Source organism: Benincasa hispida, chromosome 4, assembly GCF_027475165.1.
Source record: "Benincasa hispida cultivar pf3 chromosome 4, pf3_genome.v1.1, whole genome shotgun sequence".
Lineage (NCBI taxonomy): Eukaryota > Viridiplantae > Streptophyta > Magnoliopsida > Cucurbitales > Cucurbitaceae > Benincasa > Benincasa hispida.
The window spans coordinates 61,865,025-61,887,586 of NC_143481.1; the positions used below are offsets into that span (position 1 = coordinate 61,865,025).

General features: G+C 31.2%; 2 protein-coding genes across 3 annotated transcripts; both read left to right on the forward strand.

The window, feature by feature from the left end:
- Positions 1-721: 721 nt before the first annotated feature.
- On the forward strand, positions 722-4,635 carry LOC120075506 (DNA-directed RNA polymerase II subunit 4). Its single transcript, XM_039028957.2, has 7 exons — positions 722-1,070; positions 2,032-2,106; positions 3,433-3,541; positions 3,650-3,727; positions 4,068-4,101; positions 4,180-4,248; positions 4,547-4,635. Exons 2-7 carry the CDS (start codon positions 2,058-2,060, stop codon positions 4,622-4,624), a joined length of 417 nt encoding a protein of 138 aa, XP_038884885.1. The 5' UTR covers positions 722-1,070; positions 2,032-2,057; the 3' UTR covers positions 4,625-4,635.
- A 7,720-nt stretch (positions 4,636-12,355) lies between these two features.
- Positions 12,356-17,418, forward strand: LOC120075389 (uncharacterized). Of its 2 annotated transcripts, none has more exons than XM_039028737.2 (3): positions 12,356-12,597; positions 13,463-13,656; positions 13,934-17,418. In XM_039028737.2, exons 2-3 carry the CDS (start codon positions 13,536-13,538, stop codon positions 16,957-16,959), a joined length of 3,147 nt encoding a protein of 1,048 aa, XP_038884665.1. In that variant the 5' UTR covers positions 12,356-12,597; positions 13,463-13,535; the 3' UTR covers positions 16,960-17,418. The 2 variants fall into 2 exon arrangements, with proteins under 2 accessions (XP_038884665.1, XP_038884663.1); XM_039028735.2 differs by having other exon boundaries at positions 12,415-12,676.
- Positions 17,419-22,562: the final 5,144 nt, after the last annotated feature.

Genomic DNA, 22,562 nt, shown 5'->3' on the forward strand with positions numbered 1-22,562 from the left:
CAAGATGATGTGATAATCTAAACTTTTGTTTTAGGCCACCATCACACCATTTTTTTATAGTTATAAACACATATCATAATAATTAAAAAATCAACGTATTGAATCGTAATCATAGTATTAAATTTTCATTGGCATGTTAATATTTCCATGTTTTCAACCTAGTTTCGATATCTCCATGAGGGGTGGGTCTATATTTTCATCATGTCGTAGAAATATCCACGAAACATAAAAAGTAAACATCAAAATGTCATTAATAAAAATATAATATAAATAATAGACATATTTACTTATTTGAAAATAATAAAAAGTTTATTTACAAATTCAAATTTACTTTTTAGTTTGTTTGTTTTTATAATTTTTTTCAAAAATATCCATTGAAATCGACATTTTATCGATATTTCTATCGAAACTTTTATAAAATTAAAACCTCGATATTTTCATCGATATCAATATTTTAAACATTGATCGTAATTACAAGGTTTAAAATGTCAATTTCAATGCATATATTGAATTCTTAATTTTACGGAAGCTTCGATTGAAATATCAATTAAAATGTTGATTTCGATAGATATGTCTAAAAAAATTATAAAAATAAAAAGTTCGAAAAAATAATTCAAATTAGTAACATTTTATATTTTTTTAAAATAAATTAACATGTCTACTATAATTATATTAGCGATATTTTGTTAGATTAATCATCATTCCTATCTTTTTGTCAAATAATAAAACAATATCTCATTTTAAAAAAAATATTTTATTATATATTTATGTCTGAAAAGAAAATATAAATTCTAGGGCTTCACACTTCGTTCGTATTCTTTGTTTCTGCACCAATCCATAGTGAGTAAGGTTTCTTCCTTCTCCCGCACTACCGAGAAGCGCGGCAGCCAAACCCGCCTCTTGCCGCTCGCCGTCACCGACCTCACAACCGTCTTTGATTTTTCTTTTCTCCATTCTTCTTCTCCAACGGTTCCATTATCGATCCCTGGCACGCCTCTGTAGTTAGTTTTCTCTATTTCCCCCTGGTCGCCGGCGCGTTGCTACGCTAACCTGCAGAACTCCACCTCGAGGTCTATCGAAGTTTTCCTTTTCCTTGTTTTTCTTTATCTTCTGATCATGAATAGAACGTCGATTACTTTCTTTAAATGCACAGATTCCTTTTAACTCAAGAAGTTTTTACTCTAAATCACACGGTCGAATTTGAATCTCCAACCGTTGACTTTGATATCTTTTGAAAAATTATTATATGTGTCACAATTTTCTTGAACTTATTGTAAATGTAGTGCTAAGCCATTTAGTTAGGGCTCAACTACCACACTCTGTTCCCAAAAGTTGCCGACCATTAGGGTTTTTTTTTTTCTTTTTTTTAAAAAATTTGTTTAGAGTTCATGGTTATTGGGTTAATGTAAAATTGAATTGGGCTTCATTTAAATATTAAATCCATCCATCATTATCTTAAATAAAAAATAAATAAGATTAACCATGAACAAGTGGAATAGAGTTTTCGTATCTAGGCTCACAAAATATACTACGAAGTTACTTGCTGATTAATGGAAGACAATTATTAAAACTATGAACCATAAGAGTGCCTTCAAGTATTTAATAAGTTACACTTACATCATGAGGACAATTCTTAGACTCATGACTTGAGGAAAAAGTATTTTTCAAAAAATTCATTTTTATTTAAATATTTTTGATAAAAACTGTTTAAAATATACTTCAAAAGCTATTTTAAGCCGTTGCCAAAATGACTTATTTTTTAAATTTAACAATTGAAAATGTAATCCAAACATACAAGTCTAAAACCATTAAAAGTGAATGGGAGAATCTTTTGTGTCATACTGTTCAAAGTCTTCTTTTCATCGATTTAAATTTTATCTATTATTAGTTTTTAACTCGGGCCTTCAAATTCCGTTGCCTTGTAATTTTGTAGGATGAAATTTTGATTTATTAGTCTAGTTGGGCAAAGGTAACTTGTTACTTTGTAGGTTTAGTTGTAATCTTGATGTACACTTTTTCCAAATTCTTTAGGTTGACACAAAACTCCAACTTCAAGCATGTCTGGGGAGGAGGAAGAAAATGCTGCTGAGCTTAAAATTGGAGATGGTAGAAATCTATCTATGAATTTATGATTTTCCATCTATATTCAATGAGCTTTTAAGTTGCTTGTACTTCTATGGCGGTGGGATTTCTTCATAAATTTGTAAAATTAGAATTTGCTAAGCAACTGACGTATTTAATCTTTTATTTTGCTAAAAAAGTTAGAACTCCATTCATTATGTTATTCCCCATGTCTTGTTATATGTATCATTATTACAAAATCTTGGAACCTTCTAGTAGCCAATAAGAAGACTGTACTTATGTTTATAACAATGCGTATAGTTATAGTTTAGACTGGGTATTTGGAGTTAATGTACTAATTTATCTTCAAGCGGCTCTGTGGGTAGTGTGGTAATGTTCTCTTAATCCTGAGAGAAGAAAGGTACTAAACTTCCGTGGTTTCTCAAATATTGTTTGGTAAGTCGTAGTGTAAGAAGCACGGACACTTTAATTTGACTACCGTGTCCATGTTCGACACTTCAACATTTGTTAGACACGTATCAAAAACTTGTTAGTGTAATAGATATGTCAGATACTAGTTGTACAAAGCCAAAACTGGACCAACATTTGGCAGACATGCATCGGACTCTTCTTACATATACTAAGTCAGCATGTGTATGACAAAAATAATAAAATTTGAGAGTAAAATACATCGAATTAATTTTTTAAGCATAGAAATAAATAAACTCATTGACTTTAAATTTCCTTCTTGTTTAAAAATGATATATATGTAAAAGTGTATGTTTTAATAAATGTGTCCCTGGCATGTCTGTGTCCTAAACTTTTTTTAAAAAGGACGCGTCGTTGTGTCATATCCGTACTTTTTAGGTCATAGTCATTTGATGTAGTGCCTTATAGGTAGCCGGACATGTTTATCAAAAGAAGTTTCTCTTGTACCACTTTCCATTTTTTTTTTTATGATATAGTGTTATTATTTTTCATTATGCGTTCTCAATATTTTGAGCTAGGTCATTTACTACATCAAAGGAATACTTCCGTAATCTGTTGTTAAAGGTTCAAATGGCTGAATGCTTTTAGTTTTTTATATGTTGGATTAATATTATATTGGTTCTTAGGTTTCTAAAATTTTAGATGAAGATGTATGATCTATGCAAAATCTAAATTCTTACCTATAATTAATTATTCTGGCAAACAATATTCAACTATTGTAAGCTTTTTCTATGATAATGCAGACCCAAGAGTAGCCAAATCATTGGTTTTCATAGATATGTAATTGTGCAAAATTCAAGCTATTGCACCCAAATCATTTTGGTGTATATTTTAAGCTTTGTAGGGTGATAACTTCCATTTACTTTCTTCGGCTGTTTGCAGAGTTCTTAAAGGCTAAATGTTTAATGAATTGTGAAGTTTCCCTAATCCTTGAACATAAATATGAGCAACTTCAACAAATGTCCGAGGATCCAACGAATCAAGTTTCCCAGTGAGTTTTTATGTACATCCTTTATTGATTCATGAGTCTCTTGGTTGATATTCATTTTGTCTTGACATAATACGACAAGAGATTTTTAATTATGGTCTTATTGTGCAGAGTGTTTGAAAAGTCACTGCAATACGTGAAACGCTTCAGCCGTTATAAGAATCCCGATGCTGTTAGACAAGTTCGAGAGTATCCTTAAAAACTTTATACGTTGATGTTTTTCATTTTATGGAAGGAAGGCGGTTTTCATTTTACAGGATGATGGAATGAAGGGCGCATATCCATCATATGCTATAACTAACTCCATTTTGCACTATTACTCCACAACTACCATTTTCTTATTAACCAAGGACTCTTTGGTTATATATATATATATAATTTTTTTTGGAAATACTTAAATTAGCTGAAGTTCATTATATCTCGACAACAATACAATTTACCACCTCAATTATGAATTGAAAATTTGGGTTTAATTGTTTAGAAGTGCATCAAATAATGGTGTGACTAGAAAATCTTAACTGACGAACAGAATTCTAAGTAGGTATCAGCTGGCTGAGTTTGAGGTATGTAATAGACACTTTGGTTTAATTAATCGATATACCATTAGAAAAGATTTATCTCATCAGTCTTGAAATTTGCAGCTTTGTGTTCTTGGCAATCTTTGCCCCGAAACTGTGGAAGAAGCCATTGCCATGGTACCATCTTTGAAGGTATTTTTTTCGTTTTTTTTGTGCTTATATTTTATAGCAAGTATCGATCGTTTTTATGCTGCTTGTAACCGGTAGTATATTTATTGATATTTTGCTTATCATAAATAGGTACAACTATTTTGGAAGTTCACTATTATAATAATCTTTCAACATTGAACATGCATCAGATATTAAAATTGTAAAAACTTTAAAACTAAGATATAATCTCCTTTTTCTTTTTCATTTTTAATTTGAGAAAGATTTAAAAAATGTTTCGATCAAAATTATTTATGAATGTTTTTGTTTTTGTTGGTTTTAGACTAAGGGAAGGGTTCATGATGATGAAGCAATCGAGAAGATGTTGAATGATCTTTCATTAATCAAAAGATTTGAGTAGTTACCTCTTAAATATGTGTAAATTCATTTCTAATGCAGAATTATTGTACTCTTATCTAATATAAAATTATGATTTTATGGGTGATTTTGTAATTAGGATCCTAATTCGACTTAAGGTGTGGAGTGATGACATTTTTGTCATGGTTTTATAATGTACTTAAGCCACGTTTAACTTCTTCATTGTATTAATCATGAACTTTCATCTTTATGAGGATTTCTTTGATATGTGTTTGCCCTCTAGAAAAAATTTGAGTGGTTATTGAATATTTCAATCTTTTTATTCTTATTTTTTAAATCATTTGGATGGTTCATTTTTAGAGATTATCTAATCTAATTTTGGAAAGATTTTATTAATTTACTTGGTCAAATTTATAATACAGAGGCATACTAATTATTGTGCCAAAACCAATTTAGCAATTTAAAGTTGGTTTTTTGTAGTGTTGTAAATGTTGATGAATGAATGTTAAATGTTTTGACTAAAGTAATTTTGAATTATTTTCAATTGAAAAAACAATCTAAAATACCAAAACAGCATCAGATTGGCACTCATATTTACGTGGACAATGACAATTGTAAATCGGTCCAATTAGCCTAACAAATGGGCAAAGGTGTGTGGTGAATTGAAAAAAAAACTTATAGAAGAAGAGATTTTATGTATAATTATTTTTGGGATTTTTGTATTATTATGTTTAGTTTCAAATGGAATTTTAGAATTATCAAATTATGGTTTTTTTTCTAAAGAAAAAATGCTGGAGATCTATGACATTTCAATAAATAATGGAAACAAAATTTATTTTAAATGACAAAATTATTAAAAATATTTATAAATAAAAGTAAAATATTATGCAATAGATTATCTAGGTCTATCATGACCACAAACAGATAGTAGTTCATTGCGGTTAATTGTAGATAGATAGTGAAATTTTATTATATTTGTAAATATTTTGATTCATTTTTCTATATTTGAAAACATCTCGAAAGGAAGTGAGAATAAAATTTTGGAGTGATTTCTTGTCTAGCATTCCACTAAATAATTATTGAAAAATTAATTTTAAATGATTTTAGATACTTTCAGTTCCAACTCCCTGAATATCAATATTGAAAAAAAAAAATATTTTTTTTTGAAAAAATATATTTGAAAATAAAAGTGATATTTCCCACAGAAAATCCCTTGCAAACATACCATAACAAAATAAAAATACATAAACCAAAAGTGAGTCAATAATCCAGTTAATTAAACTATAAAATCCGGAGAAATTTCCAATTTTTACTCCAATACTTGCTACATTAGATCAAATTTCACCACAAGCCTTCTACTACAACAATTGGATCTTATACTTAATTAAATACTGCAAATCTTCCTATCTAATCAATTTTGACTAATTCCACTGACTTTAGTAAACAGCAATGATTTTATTTTGACTTCTAATTTTAATAATATCAAGTGCACATTTAAATTTGATCAATCAACCAATCAATCACTAAAATGTCATAGTGAAAACTTACAAATTTCAACACAAATTCAGTCTCAATATCGTTTGTTTTCAAAATATTATCAAATCATAACGTATATGTGTTTAATAAGTCATTGAAACCATATGAAAATATTTCTTTTGAAACCATATGAAAATGTTTCTTTTGAACGAATTTCCAAGCAAAAATTTGTATCATACATATGTTTAATAAGTTGTATCTATTAGGAAAATAAATTGTAATCAATCATCGTAATTGTTTATATTGTGTTTTGTATTTATCATATAAAATTACTCTAACGCAGTAGATTGACAATCTTACCCTTGTATCCATATATACAGCCATTGATTAATTATCTTCTCTGCTCGTCTTCTTTGTGTTATGGTATTAGATCTTCTTTGCTTGAATGAGCATTCTTCCGATTTCTCATTTTTCTTCTTCTCTACCAATGCCTCTCAGTAACAACTATTAAATGTGTGATTACTAGAGATGTCCAAAAAATCCATGGAGATGGGACCCCGCGGGGACCCGCCCCGAATGGGACGGGAAATCTCCGAATACACGGGGAATGGGGGAGGAAGTGGGGAATTTCTTTCCCCGCCCCACTTCCCCGTCCCGTCCCGACTTTGTATATAAAATATAAAATTTTAATATATATATTATATAATTTATTAAGATAATTATGGATGTTTTAATTGTTTAAGTTCAAAATTTTTATTATTTCAATTCTTTAGATGTTGTAATATTTAAGATAGGATACTCTAAATGTTGAATTTTTTTTTTTTTTTATAAATTATGAGAATTTAACATTTTAATTATATTTTTTAAATTGCATGGGTAAGAATTGTAAAAAAATATATATATTTAATTAAAATTTAAAAAAATGTTATAAAAAAAATAAAGGCGGGAAATTCCTGCCCCGTTCCCCACGAGGAAATTTGCGGGAACAGGGGATGGAATAGGGGGCGGGGTCGGAGACGGAGAAGGCTTCACTGTCCCCATCCCGCCCCGTAGACATCTCTAGTTGCTGCCAAATCTCCCTCAAACTCACCCTAAAAAGTTACATAACCTAGAATTGCTAATCTTTCTACATCCTCTTCTCCTTTTATTTTGCAGGGATGTCTTATGTGTTCCTGACATGAAAATGAATTTGCTCTGTCTCAAAATTTTGTACGGGGAAACATGAGAGTGTATGAATGGCCAACCAAAGCGCCATCTTCATCTCCTTCAATGCTTGCTCTTGTTGCTGTCGAAACCTCCGCTCAAGATTGGCACAGTCGTTTAAGGCACCCTTCTTTAAGAATTTTGCGCCATGTTCTTCATACATTTGATCTTCCTCTTTCTTCCTCCTTAAAGAATTTTGTAAACTGCAATTCTTACAAATGTAATAAAATGCATAAATTGCCATTTTTAATATCTTCATTGACCAGTTCAGCCCCTCTTGAACTCATTTATTCTGATGTTTGGCGTCCATTCCCAATTCAATTTTATGATGGTTTCAAATACTATCTCATATTTGTTCATCATTTTACCAAATACATTTGGTTAATACCCAATGAAACAAAATTTAGAAGTGTTTGTTATTTTTTTCAAGTTTAAATCTATTGTGCAAAAATTGTTTCAGTGCTCATATATCTCTTTAAGAGTGAATTTCAAAATATGCAAACTTTTTTTATTTTTTATTTTTATTTTTAATAATGGCATTTCTCATTTTCTCACGCCTTCTCACACTCGTGAGCACAATGGGACTATCCAACGTCGACATGGTCACATTTTATGTCCTAGTTTATTATTTTTTGTGTACTCTTATATTAGTATGACTTTTATATTGTACACTCCGCTAGCTTTAGAACAAGTAGAAGATTATTGGGGTTGATGTCCTAAATTTCGTGGGTCCTGTAGTTTGTAATTGTAATATATAAAAAAAATTATTTATTTAATAAAATATGAGATATTTTATTCGACATTTAGTACCATTAACCTATATTTGTAATGCGAAGAGTTGGTGGTCTTTAGTGGAGTGACTGATAGTTAATGAATGTTAAATAATTTAATTAAAGGAGTATAATTAATTATTTAAGTTCCATTGGAGTTTGTCTATAAGGTCCCTAGTAGCTCAATAGAGATTATTGAGAATTAATTTTGGATTCATTTGAATTATTTAAATTAATTGAGGGAATTAATTATATGTGATATAATTAATATAATGTATTTGACATTATAATATAAAGTTCATTTTGCGAGGAATTAAATATTTGAATATGATTCAAATACTAATTATATGGATTAGATTCATATAATTGCATATAGTATTAATGTGATTTATATCAAATATCACAAATGTTTGAGAGAATTTAAAACTATAGGATATATTGTATTTGATACAATATAAAAACTATAAGTTATGTATTATATTTGATATAACATATAGTTCAATATATATATTATATGATAAGGTAGTTATCATGTATATATTAAATCATTAAATTAAAGTTTATTTAATTTATTGTTTGAATTTAATATGGGGAGGGAGTTAACTCTCAAGAACGTGAGGATGTGGGAGTTAGTTTTAACACTTCATCATCTTCCTCACAATTTTTTTTTCCTTACTCAGAAGGTCTGTGAATTTTTTTTTGCTCTCTCAATGTATTCTCCAAAGAAAATCTCTTCTAAAAAGTCTCCTCCCTCTTCCAAAAAAAAAAAAAAAATAGTAGAGCCCACACCTCCTGCTAATTCTCAATCCCTAACCCCTATCCCTAAGGAGAATACAGGAGGTTCACTGGTGAGTTTTGCAGTTCTTGGGAGATTTCGAAGAGTTCATGACCAGATTAAGGAGTGAATTCGTGAAGAAGAATGGTTCTTCAAGGGTAATCTTTCTTGAAACCCTAACCTTATTCCTCCAATTTTATTAACATGTTGTAAATTCTTCATTAATGTATAATTGTTTGTACTGTAATTTATTATTCTGTGAAAAATGAAAATTTCGACCGATCCCTCTTCTACAGTGGACCTCAGGGTTTCTTCAGTTACATCTAACTCCTTAAATACCACTGATTCATCTAATGAACAATTAGTTATACACCAACTCTGTACTTGGACAAATCCCCAAAATGGAAGACTTATTGAGTTGGCGAATCTGACCACTCTCACCCATACAAATCATAGACAGAAGTTCATAACTCACTCAGGATTAAGGTCGAGTCACCTATGACCATCCTATTGAGATGTTAATCTCTTCAAGTAATGTCGTTATAAAGAGAGTCTAATCATTTCGCAGTTCGATCTTATACAAACACTTTGTATAGGATCCATCCACTCATATGTCTCCACATGAATGATTAGGAGCAAATCGTTTGTAATACTTTACAACTATTGTAACAATTAAAAAGTGGGTCATATCCGTAGTGTCATCAGGATAAGCCACCCAACCTTATCTATATACTATAGACCATTTAGTTTATCACTTAAACATGATCCACTCGTATGTCAATCAAATACATGTTTAAGTTACATAAAATAACCTCGGATCTTAGTTTATTTGATTGAGTTAATGCACAAATTTAAATAACTCTTATTTTATTAATAACAATTCATTTATACATATTTACAAACCACGAGAACCATGAGATTTAGGACATCAATTTGAAAAATTGAAAATTCTTTGGGCTTGATTAACAAATTTGTGCAACAACTTGGTTATCGATTCTCCATTAAAGATTTTAGCCTAGTTCATTGTTTTCCTTGTGTTAAGGTCACTGCTAATGCAAATGGGCATTTTCTTACTCAACAAGTATATTCAATGATGTTCAAACACCATTATCAACATCTTCAATCCTGTCCTTGTTGGATGGTTTAATGTTACCTGATGTCACTGAGTATCATCAAGTTGTTGGTAGCTCACAATATCTTTCTTTCACTCGATTGAATATCTCTTATATTATTAAAAACTATCTCAATTTATGTATAAACTTGCAACTATTCATGTCCTTCGATACTTGAAAGGCATAATAACACATGATATTTTCTTGGATAAAAAGTCAACTCTAACTCTTCATGCCTTTTTAGATGCTGATTGTGCAGGTCATAAGGATGATCGAACATCCATAAGTGCATATATTTTCCTTGGAAAAAATCCAATCTCTTGCGTTCGAAAAAGCAAAAATGGTTGCAAGATCATCTATAGAAGCCAAATATCGGTCTATTGCTTCTGCTATTGCTGAGTTTGGCATTGTTTCATGCCAACCTCCAGTTATTTATTGTCACAATGTTGGAGCTACATATTTATGTGCAATTCTAGTATTCCATTCATGGATGAAACACATTGCACTTGATTTTCATTTTGTTTGTGACAAAGTACGAAATGGTCAACTCCATGTCACATATGTTGCCTTGCTTCCAAAGATCAGCTGCCTACCTTGCCTACAAAGATTAGCTGGCAAATGCTCTCACCAAACCTATATCTCTCCATCAATTTCATCTTCTAAAATCCAAGACTGGTGTAGCTTATGGGATCCACCATTTCGAGGAGGCATATAGAAAAATAAAATGTAATTAATCACCATAATTGTCTATTATTGTATTTTGTATTTACCATATAAATTTCTCTAATGTAACAGATTGACAATCTTATCTTAATAGGCAATTGACCTTGTATTTATATATACAACCATTAATTAATGAAATAATTAGTATCATTTACAACACTTAAGTTTTAGGATTACAAAACTAATCTAAGTTTGACCTTCAATATGATGAAAAACTTGATGAAATTGAAGGATGGGGATATGAATAACAAAAGGATACAACTTGATAAATTTAAGAGTAAAAAGAAAAAAAGATTTTATTCTTTTTTATTTGAAAAAGAAAATAGTTGGATTGGCTTAATGGATTCAATTAATATCCATGGATTTAATTGTCAATTTAGTCCATTCACTTAGGTCCACGATTTCTATTTCCACAAGTTAGTTATTATTATTACGATTATTAAAATATATATTTTGAAGTAAGAATTATGTAATATTCTAAGTTATAGACTTTAATCACAACTAGATTTGTCGCTAAGCAACCAAAAATTCCAAACAATCTTTATCATTTTTTTTTAATAGTAATGGGAACGCTATTCTTACCTGTACTCTTTTTCCTGTCTCTTAATCTTATCTACCTGTCTTACACTTCTTTTAATTTTATAAACAATTTTAAAATGAGAATGTGGTCCCCACTATGATGTCACCCCACCTACATTTCCAATAACATAAACTATGGTAGTAGGAAAATTTTTAAAAAATTACGCAAAACCCATCCATTAAAATAATTTAGGAATTATTTTAAATATTATAAAATGAACCAAAATATTTATAAATAATAATAAAATATCACAGTCTATCTTGATAGACTGTAATAGATAGTAATAGACTAGTATCTATATCTATTATGATATAAATAGATACAGATAGACTTCGATATTTTAATATTATGTGTAAATATTTTTAACACTTTTTTAATTTAAAATAATTTACCATGATTTAGGTTAAAATACCATTAAGTTGTTTAATTTTAATTTTTATACTAGATAGTCTAATTTTAATCTATATATCAATAAATCTTAAATTCAATCTCGTGAAATTATTTTTTTTTATCAAGATTAGTTAAATAACAAGAATAAATTTCATGCAAATAATAATAATAATAATAATATGTGAATATATTATCAAAATTTACAGTAAAAATGTTAATAGATGACAAAATATTTTTAAAAAATCAATAATAAACTAGTTGTGAAGACGAAATTTAAGATATTAAGACTATGTAATCAATCCATCCCAATATAAAAAGTGAGGTTTGCTTCCAAAAATTTGTTAAGAATATTATGTGAATTATAAATAATAAAAAAGACCCTTACAATTGCAACAAATTTGATTGCTCAAAATTAAGATTCGTTTGGATTGATTTGAGAAAAAAAATGTTTTTTAAAAAAAAACTTATTTTTTTGAAATACTTTTGACAAAAAATTTTAAAAATACACTTCAAAATCTAATTTGATTGATTGTCCAATATTTATTTTTCTAAAATAATTTATTTTTTAAAATTAAACACTTAGAAAATATATATATATATATATATTTTTTAAAAAAAACAAAATGCTTCATCATATAATACAATAATATTATTAAAAGTCTAGAATCTGCGGCATTTAACATTCCTCCACAGAGTTTAATTTTGCCCTTAAGACAAGGGCAAATTTACTAATATCTTTTTCCACGTGGCACAAAACAAGTGGCTCCTTCGGTCCAGTCAACCCCATTTTTAATTTTTTTTTTCGGAAAGGAAAAAAGGCTCCATCCTTTGACTTCAACTCCTCCCATTGAAGTTCTACTGCTTCTTCTTCTTCTTCTTTACCCGCGGGATGGGTCAGTCTTCTTCTCCTATTCGAAGGGAATGAGAAATTTGCAACGTTCTTTCAGGGCCTGGACTTGTCTTTCCTTGATGAACTGCGAGGATTTTGTAAATCTTCTTTTGGGTCGTCTTTATTTTCATATGCCTTGCGTATAAAAAACGAAATTCATGCAAAATTTCTGCATAGGTTCTTGTTTCTCTCTCCCTCTGCGAAATCTTCAATTAACGATAAATTTTGGGAACTGGGGTTGTTTATTCTTTACTTAATTTCAGTGTTATTAGGTGGGAGGTTTGGTTTGTTTCATCTACTGTACAGATTCTTGTTTGTTTTTTTTTCTCGATCTGATCTATGCTTTTGGAGCTTGTTCTGTTTTTCAATTTTGGAATTTTTTGGATGGCGTTCTGTTTTCTAATTACTGTTTTTGCTTTTTTATGTTCATTTCTTTCTAAATTTTTGTGGATTCTGTTCTGCCCAGCTCATGTGTTGGAAATTAATTCGTTGTTGTTTTAGTTGTTTGTGTCTCATTCGAGCAGTTAAAAAACTTTTTATGCTAGTGCGAAGTATGATAGTTTATGAAATTAGTGAAATTGGGTTGTCAATAAGAAGTGTTGATGTTGTGTTAACTGTTAAGATTAAATTGGGTGTTGAAGGTTGACTTTTCTTTATGACTTCTGATAAAATTAAATTATCTTAAATGATCAAATATCGACTTGAATTCTTAGATTTAGTTTGTGAAATAGGTTGTTGATGATTTAACTCAGGTGCGTTTGAACTTGTGTGATGTTATTTTCTTCCTAATTAATGTCAACTGTCATTTATTGAGTTTCATGCTAATTTTGAAGTAAGGAGAGTTTTGAGACTAATTATAGTTAACCTGTCCTTATGCATTTGAATTTCTAGTGTTGATTTAAAAACTTTTGTGTACCTGTTCATAGTTAAGTAAATATCTTAATGCTTATAATTTGACTGCAGATTTATGAAACATCTTCACTTACTGCTGAGGTGGGGCCATTAGGTGTTTGGAGAGACCAGTCTTTGGAACAACATGGCCACTGAATTGACTGCTAAAATTCGATTGGTTAAGTGTCCTAGATGTCGTCGGCTTCTTCCAGAGTTGCCTGATATTCCTGTTTACAAATGTGGTGGCTGTGATGCAATTCTCGTAGGTAAATGCTCCTCCACATTTCTGACAATGTAGATAGCTTTCAGGGAAACAAAACCACCAAGTTACTGACCTTTCATTTCCAGTATGCAAGTATATTTCACATTTTGATGTTTGAAGTTAGAAAGTTTTAGGATACGGGAAAAACTACTTTGATTTATGGTATTCTTTGTGTACTTCTGGAGTTCTTATTTCATTTCTGTCTTCTGGATTTCCCTGTATGTGATAACTGTTGTTTTCTTCCAAAGCTCTTATTAGTTTTATCTTAAACCTTCATGCAGCAACAAGTCGAAGAGACAGTTCCCACAATACAGAATTGGGTTCACAAAACAGAGGTTCTACCCAGAGGCGTGAAGTTGATCCCCCTTCTGAAGATACGCAGACGGGCATTTCAAACCATGAAGCAATTATTCCACATCATGGCGAGTCTAATTTGGGCTTAAACAATGGGAGAGATACAAATGAATCTGGAGAATTGAGCAGCGAGAATCTTGTTCATTCGACTTTGAGCGTGCAGCAAAGGAACACTAGAAATGATGATGAATCTCATCATGAGAATGGCGAACTCTCTGATGGAGATCTCTTAAAAGCAGAGGAAGCTAGCATTTCTTCATCAAGTCATGAAGCTATTATTCCGTCCTCTGGTGAGTGTGTTATCGATCCAGATGCTGAGGAGGACCAAGATGAATTTGGAGGTAGTAGCAGTGAGCAACTTGTTCGTAGGAAGTTGGTTGAACGGCAAACCTATGCCAGAAACGACAATAAATCTGATGCTGGTAATGACAGGCCATCAGGATTTTCAAATCAAGTTGGTTCTGAAGAAGAGTCTGCTAATCGTGATAATGGCAAGCTCCCATGCAGAGATGCTCCAGAACAAGAGGAATATTGCATTTCAAGTCCTGAAGCAACTATCCCATCCTCTGGTGAGTGTTTTATAGACCCAAATGATGTGAAGGGCCTGAAGGAATGTAGCGACGTTAGTCAGCAGCAGCTTGCTCATGTAAAGACAAGTGAATGCCTAAAGAATGCTGGAAGCAATGATGAATCCCTTGCATGTCACGACAATCAACCGAGGTGCTCAAATCAATCCTATTCTAGAATTGAATTTGCTTCTCATGGGAATGCTGATCTCTCAGGACGAGATCCTACAAAAGCAGTGGAAACTAGCACTTCAATTCATGAAGTAATGACAATCCCATTCTCTGGCGAGTCTAATTTGGATCCAAATTATGAGAAAGATCAAAAGGAAGAAGAAGAAAGCCACAGCGAGCAACTTGTTCAGACATCTTTTGGTGAACACAAAAAGAATGCCAGTAATATTGATGGATCTCCTGCTCGCCATGACGAGCAATCTGGATCTTCAGATCAAGTATCTTCTTCGAATGAGGTTGCTAATCGTGAGAATGACAGGCACTCAAGTGGAGACTGTTCGGAAGATGAGATAATTGATGAAATCTTACTGTTGGGAGAAGAAAGTCCAGAAGCTGATGATAGTAAGGAGATTCATTCTAATTTAGAAAGATCAGGTATTTCAAACGCATTAGCTACACAAGTGGGAACAAGCATTTCATCTAAGAATCTTGCTCCTCTTGCTGAACAAGCAGAGGCACCTGAGGAAACTATTAGCCATGGTTCCAATCGCCGAATTCCTGTAGAAAATTTTGCATGTATGGAAGTGAATCAGTGCTCTGAACCAAGTGGTGACCTTCCTGGTATGGCCAAATTTTTAACAACCAAACGTTCTTTTGCATGTGATGCAAGTGTACCTTCATATGATGGAATGGATGATCAGTTCTTAGACCATCGTAGACGTTCATTACAGAACAATCATGAAGCTGCCAACTTTCTTACCACTGTCGAACGTACAAGAAGGGAAGAGTCCTTGATGAACAGCAACGCAATGGCGAGAGATCCTGAAATTCCAATTGAAGGAAGGAATTCCCAGGAAATTTTGTCTCATAAGAAGCATTATGGCGTAGAATACCGTGAAAGGAATCAAAATGATATACTGCAACATAGAAGACAGGATATTTCAATGCAAAGTAGAAGCAGATTAAGGAGAGAGAAATACCAAAGTAAGTTGTCGTTACTTGGAGGCAACTGCCAAGGTGGCTATGAAAGTGGCAGCGCTTCTAGTTCTGCGTTTGATGAGCCCCATGATTCAAGAATGCATTCATCAGACAATTTTCTGGACCATGATGAGGACAAGGTTAAATTGTTGAGAATGGTTTATGAACTGCAGGATCAGCTAGAGAAAAGCTGCAATTTAAACGGGAATGCGAGTGAAAGGGTATCCATGGGTTCTGTGCAGAAGGATGGATGGGTGCCAATGTACTACAATCATCAGATTCCTCAGGAGGAAATCTGGCATGACTCAGAATATCCTTCTTACTACCGAAGAAGCGGGCCTCAAACTAATTATCCCGGACAGCATTCTTTGTCACGGATGACTTCTGCTGTAAAGGCTGTTAGTGGTCCTCAAGTTAATTATCCTGGACAACATTCGTTCGGCATGGAACACTTCCCTGAAAACTTCCCTCACTCAAGGCAGATGCTTCCATCTGAACACTGGCATAATCAAGGGGCCCATATGCCGCATATTGATCACGACTATTATAGTCAATACAGCTCATGTTCATCTAGTCCCCAACATTTTCGAAGCACGCAGTTATCTACAAGGGGCATTCATATGCAATCTGATTATTTGAGCCATCGAAATCATGGGAGGAATTATTTGAGAGAGAAAAATCATTTGGCCAAGCATCATCTACGGCCGATGGCTGGAGGTGCCCCTTTCATAACTTGTTACTACTGCTTAAAGCTACTGCAGATTCCTGCTGAATTTCTCTTGGTGAAAAGGCAATGCAACCGGCTCAAGTGTGGTAATTGCTCAAAAGTTCTTGAGTTCTCCCTTCAGAGCAGAACTCATATTGTTCCATATGTTCAGAGTGTTGCAGAACCTCCATCACACGAGGCCAATGAACACGATGATTATTCTCTCGCTAACGGCAAACGTGGCTCAAGAGAAATAGACGATTCCAATGTCTTACCGCCTTCGTCCCAACAAGACACAAAGAAAGAACTTGGTTCAAAGCAGTCTCAAAACAAATTTGAGCATATAAAGAAAAGTTACCAATCTGGTGATCCGTCCTCCCATGCCTACATGGCTGATAAGTTGTCCTCTGAAGTTGGAAAATTCTCGACCAAGTCAAATTCCCCGCTTCATCGACTCATGGGCTATTCTTCTCCAAGCCAAGTCTTTAAAGGGTTGGATGCATCAAGAAGAAGCATGCAGAGGAAATACTAAGGTAGTGTTTGGTTGGCAGAATGAAACAGAGAGAATTTATCAAAGTAAGAAAGGAATGGAATGGAAACGATTAGTTCTTCTGGAATCCGACATTAGAGTTGATGATTATGATTTTAGATCACTGAATAACTGATGAAGCTGTAACATTTGGGATGTGCTAATAGTGCGATGCATTACGAGCTCAACCACGTTCTCAGCGATCTTCCACGTAAAATAGCGATGCCTTTTGAGCTCGACCATGTTCTCAGCGATCTTCCACATATAAATAATGTATTTAGAGATTCATTGTAATATAGGCAGCTACCTTTTGCTTCTATGATTTGTATTTAACACAGGTTACAGAAGAGGTGTTTGATATGTTGTTCTATAATAATAGAGACAGGAGTCTGTTACATAAAGGTTATGTATATTACATTCTTATGTAGAACGGAAAGACAATAGCATTTGAGTGATTTATTACATGCATGGCTAGTTTTGAAGGTTGAGGACAACCACTCCCGAGTTTTAAACTTACACTTAGCCAAGCCTGGAATGATAATAATTTTAGGGATTATTTGACATTTATAATTGAGAACTTTTTGTGAGTTGAGAAATTTTTTACCTTAAAAAGGGGTTTAGGGTTTGTGTCAAATTAGTCTCTACGTCTAGATTTCAAAATTGAACAATCAAATCTCTAGATTTAGGAAAGCCGAAAAGGGGTATAGAAGAGAATAAAGAGAGTCAGATAAAAGAAAAAGAGCAATGATTAATTGAATATAATCTCATGCATCCCATTTTTCCTATATAGTAAAAGAAAAATAAAAATAATCTATTTTTTTTAAAAAAAAAAACATGTCAGATTGCAGATTTTTATTAGTATGCAATTTGGTTTGCACCCAAATTTTAGTCTAAGAAAAATTTGGGAGGTTTATTTATTTATTATTTATTATTATATCTTTCATATTGAAGAAAAATAAGAGAGGATGGACTGGAGTTTTTATTTTAATATTGTAATTTGAAAAAACAATTAACAAAATATGGTGGTTTTGAAAATATTTAAAGATTTGTGGTAGTGTGTCCGTCTTTTTAGAAAATCGAGAGTAAAAAAAAAATTAAAAATTTAATATTAGGTTGAGTGTTCAACTTTCGACATCCTGCCATCGCTGTTTGAATTGTCCAATTGAAGAAGCTGCCTGCCAGCCATGCACGCTTGCCCAACTCGAGACCTGAAGTCTCGACCTGCCTTTGACTGAATCTCTGCCACTCCTCTGCCGCCCTGTCTGGTCACGCCGTTTGGTCACATCTGCTTTTAAACTCGTGGGTCGAGTTTTGAACATTCGACCTATCTCTTTTTAACCCTATTTTCCTTCACAGATTGAAAGACCTTTAAGAGTCCTCCATAGACCACTCTCAATTTCACATATTACTCTCTTTCTCTCTTTTAACTTCTACTTCACATATCAATCTCAATTTCATAGATTACTCTCTTCCTCTCTTTCGATTTTTACATCTCACAAACTCACAGATTACTTTCTCCCCACAAATTTTCCCCCTTCTTCTTTCCAAAATTAATATTAAATCCTCATATTTCCTACATTCGTACACCAAATTGTGAGGTTTGCACATTTACTCTACTAAATTCCTATTTTTTTAAAAAATAATTATAAATTTTGTTCCTATTCTCATACTATTATATATATATATATATATATATATATATATATATATATATATATATAGTTTTAATTGTTGTTTGGGAAAAAAAATAACAAAAAAGAGGTATACATTTACTCAGCTAAATTTCTATTTTTTTAATTAAAAAATAAGTTATAGGTCGTCCATATTCTCATGAAATTCTATTTTTTTTTTTTTTTGTTGCCGGATAACAAATAACAAAAAAAAAAAGGGAGTAGTTGTCACTTTGAGGAAAAAAGTAGGACAATTATTGAATTTGTAGTTTACTTTTTATTTATTACTAGTTTTTTGTTTTTAATATTTTTGTTATATCTATATTATGCTAGATATACCATTTTAATTCCTTATATATTGATATTAGTAGTTTTTTTAGTATTAATTATATATTGATGTTAGAAGACCTACCGTGTCTATTATTTTAATAGTTGTTGAATTCAAGAATATTTATATATTGATATTAGTAGTTTTTTCTCTATATTTTAATATTCTTATTTATATTGTACTAGATCTACCATGTTCATATTTTCTTATGCATTTTAAATAATATTAGACTTTGTTAATATTAGATTTTTTAGCGTTAGACTTTTCTTAAAAAAAAAAAAAAAATTAGTATTAGTATTATTCTTTTAGTACAATGTTAGTTATTTGAGTATTAGTTATTTTGTTAGTATTAGAGTTTTTAGGGTTTAGTATTCTTCTGAAGAAAAGTTAGTATGAGAGTTTTAGGCATTAGATTTTGTTAGTACAATATTTCTTTAGTTTTAGTTTTCTCTACATTTTTATTTATAATTTTTTAACACAAAAAGAAGTATCTTTTTTTATATATATAATATTCTATTTTTTTAGTATTATTTTTAGTTAAAAAGTTTAGTGTCTTTGTTTGTTTTAAAATAAAAAATTTCTAATTGAATGAAAATTTTATATTTTTTTATACTATTTATTTTTTTTTAATTTAAGTTTGATGTGTTTATAGTTAAAAAGCTTAGTATTTTTTTTGTTATTTAATACAAAATTAATAATTTGAGTGAATTTATTTTTTTTATATATATATATATATATATATATATATATTTCTTATACTATTTGAGATTTATATTCAAATTTTTTTATTACAAAAAGCTTAATATTAGAGTTTGTTTTTTTAGTACAATATATTCGTAATTTGAGTTTTTTTTTTCATTTTATATTTATAGTTTTTTAATACAAAAAGAAGTATCTTTGTTTTTTTTAATAATATTATATTTTTTTAGTATTATTTTTCAGTTAAAAAAGTTTAATATTTTTGTTTGTTTTTAATAAAAATTCCTAATTGAATGAATTTTTTATATTTTTTATACTATTTGATTTTTTTTTAAATTTAAGTTTTATGTTTATAGTTTAAAAAGTTTAGTATTTTTTTGTTATTTAATATAAAATTATTAATTTGAGTTATTTTTTTATATATATTTCTTATAATATTCAATGTTTTTAGTATTTAAGTTTGATGTTCAAGATTTTTTATTACAAAAAGTTTATTACTAGAGTTTGTTTTTTAGTACAATATATTTGTAATTTGAGTTTTCTTTGTCTTTTATATTTACAGTTTTTTAGTATTCTTTTTTTTTTTGAATTTTTTAATAGTTTTTAATATTTTTTTGTTTGTTTTTATTTGTATTTAAGTTTGATGACTAGTAAAATAATTGTATTGTTTGTCCTTTTTTATTTTTATTTTTTATTTTAAGAAAATGGTAGACAAATGTTTGGGATCTATGTTGTTTACAAATGGTAATGTGATTGATGGTGTTGATGGAGTTGATTATGACCAACCACCCTGTGGGGGTTTTAGCATAAATGTGAACCGTGGATTTGTTTTTTAATAATCCATTGAAATAGTAGGGATGTCATTTGCTAGAGCAAACCAATTAGGAATAGTGTATAGACATTCTAATCTAACACCATCAAGATCAATAAGATTTATGTCATTCCCTATTCCTAATGGACAAGCAATGAACCTGATGTTCTTAATCACGATGCTACTCCTGAATTTAATGCATTTATATGTTAATGTGAATAAGGTAGAGTTGGATATGAACTTGAATGCATAACTCTTTAGTTAATTTGAAGATTTGACTCAATGTATTGATCCTGATCCTGAATCAGTTTCACCAGTCCGTGATTATGAAGATATGGTGAATTTGAGGAGTTGGACTTTGATGGTCGTGAACATGAGTTATCTTCAGATACATTCAATGATTTAGAATAAATGTAATAGATAACATTTGCAAACAAGACCCAATTGTAGCCTCTGCAGATGTTGACAATACCCAATTATATAAGAGGATGATTTGTCAAGACAAAAAAATGTTACAACATGCGGTCAAGTGTTTTGCTATTAAGTGTCATGCACCATATAAGTTCGTAGAATCGAAACTGACAATTTGGTGTAAGAAGTGGAAAAAAGGTTCCAAATGGAGACTTCGTGGAACAAAGAAAAAATCACATGGCTTATTTAAGATCATTAAGTATGTTGAGCAACATATATGTTTTTACTCAGAACTTAGTTAAGGTCATGTGTAGTTAGATTCTTCATTGATTGCACAAGAGTTTTGTGATGTTGTAAGAGAAAACTCGTCCATCAGCATGACACAACTATAGTCTGACATAAAAACAAAATTTAGATATCATGTTCCTTATCATAAGGTGTTGGAGGGCAAAAAAAAGGCGTTGACTAAAGTATTCGGTGACTGGGACGAGTAATACAAATTGTTGTCCAAGTGGTTGTATATGGTTAAGCAGACCAATCCCAGGACGCGTGTAGAGTGGAGAGTAAAGGAAACGCTAATGGAAGGACATGTCATCCTTACTTCTGTATTTTGGGCATTTGATCCTTGTATAGAAGCTTTTAATAGATGTCGATCGGTTATTCAAATAAACAAAACCCACTTGTATGAAAAATATTAAGGAAATTTACTGATTGACATTAGTTGATTCAAATGGTCACCTTCTTCCTCTTGCATTTGCCATTGTAGATGAGAAGTTTATAGACTTATTGGAATGATTTTTGAAATATTTGAGAGAAATTGTTACACACTAAGAAGTTGGTTTAATTTCAAATTGATATACTGGCATTATCTCAGCAATGAATAGTCCAAAAAAGGGTTGGATGAGACCAAAATGTCACCATCGATTCTGCTTACGACATATTATTAGCAACTTCAACAAAAAATACAAATTCAATACATTAAAGAATTATGTTTATCGTGCTAGATGTCAATTTCAAATTCGGAAGTTAATAAAGCCATTGAGGACATCAAAAGAATAAATCAAAGTTGTATGAGTTTTTTTTTTTTTTTTTTTTTTTGACAACGTTGGTATTGAGCAATAGACTCAAGCACACAATGAAGGTTTAGGTACGGGTGGATGACGATGAAACCATTAAGGTGCATCAATGGAGTCCTCAAAGAAGCTCGAATGTTGCTGATAAATGATCTACTCAAATAACATTTTTTGAATGTGTAAACTATTTTGAAAAAAGAAGAAAATAAATAAGAGATGCTTTAGAGCGTTGAGATAAATACACCCAATAATAATTTTTTTAGTAATCAATACTTCGTTTAGGAGGCGTCCTATACAAAGAATTTGTATAAGACCTGACCACGAAGTGTTAACATCTCGTTGTATAACACCGTTCATAACTGAGACTTCACTTCACTAGGATGACCATAGGTAACATGACCTCAATCCTGAGTGAGTTGGGAACTCCTGCCATTGAGGGCGGTTTTTTGATTTGCATGGATGCGAGTTGCCAAAACGCCGACTCAAACCTACCATTTTGGGGATTCGTCTGATTTGGGAGCTGGGAACTCAGCTTCATAAGATGGAATTCACTCATTCTCTGAGGCAGGGGTAAGTAGATAGATAGCTCCCTTAAGGGCTGATTCCAAGGCTTG

Excerpts from the sequence above, each read along its gene's own strand:
- LOC120075506 (XM_039028957.2), top strand. The coding sequence starts at position 2,058 with ATGTCTGGGGAGGAGGAAGAAAATGCTGCTGAGCTTAAAATTGGAGAT. Across the intron at positions 2,107-3,432 it reads TGAGCTTAAAATTGGAGATG|AGTTCTTAAAGGCTAAATGT; the intron begins GTAGAAATCTAT and ends GGCTGTTTGCAG. Across the intron at positions 3,728-4,067 it reads GCTGTTAGACAAGTTCGAGA|AATTCTAAGTAGGTATCAGC; the intron begins GTATCCTTAAAA and ends ACTGACGAACAG.
- LOC120075389 (XM_039028737.2), top strand. The coding sequence starts at position 13,536 with ATGGCCACTGAATTGACTGCTAAAATTCGATTGGTTAAGTGTCCTAGA. Across the intron at positions 13,657-13,933 it reads CTGTGATGCAATTCTCGTAG|CAACAAGTCGAAGAGACAGT; the intron begins GTAAATGCTCCT and ends ACCTTCATGCAG.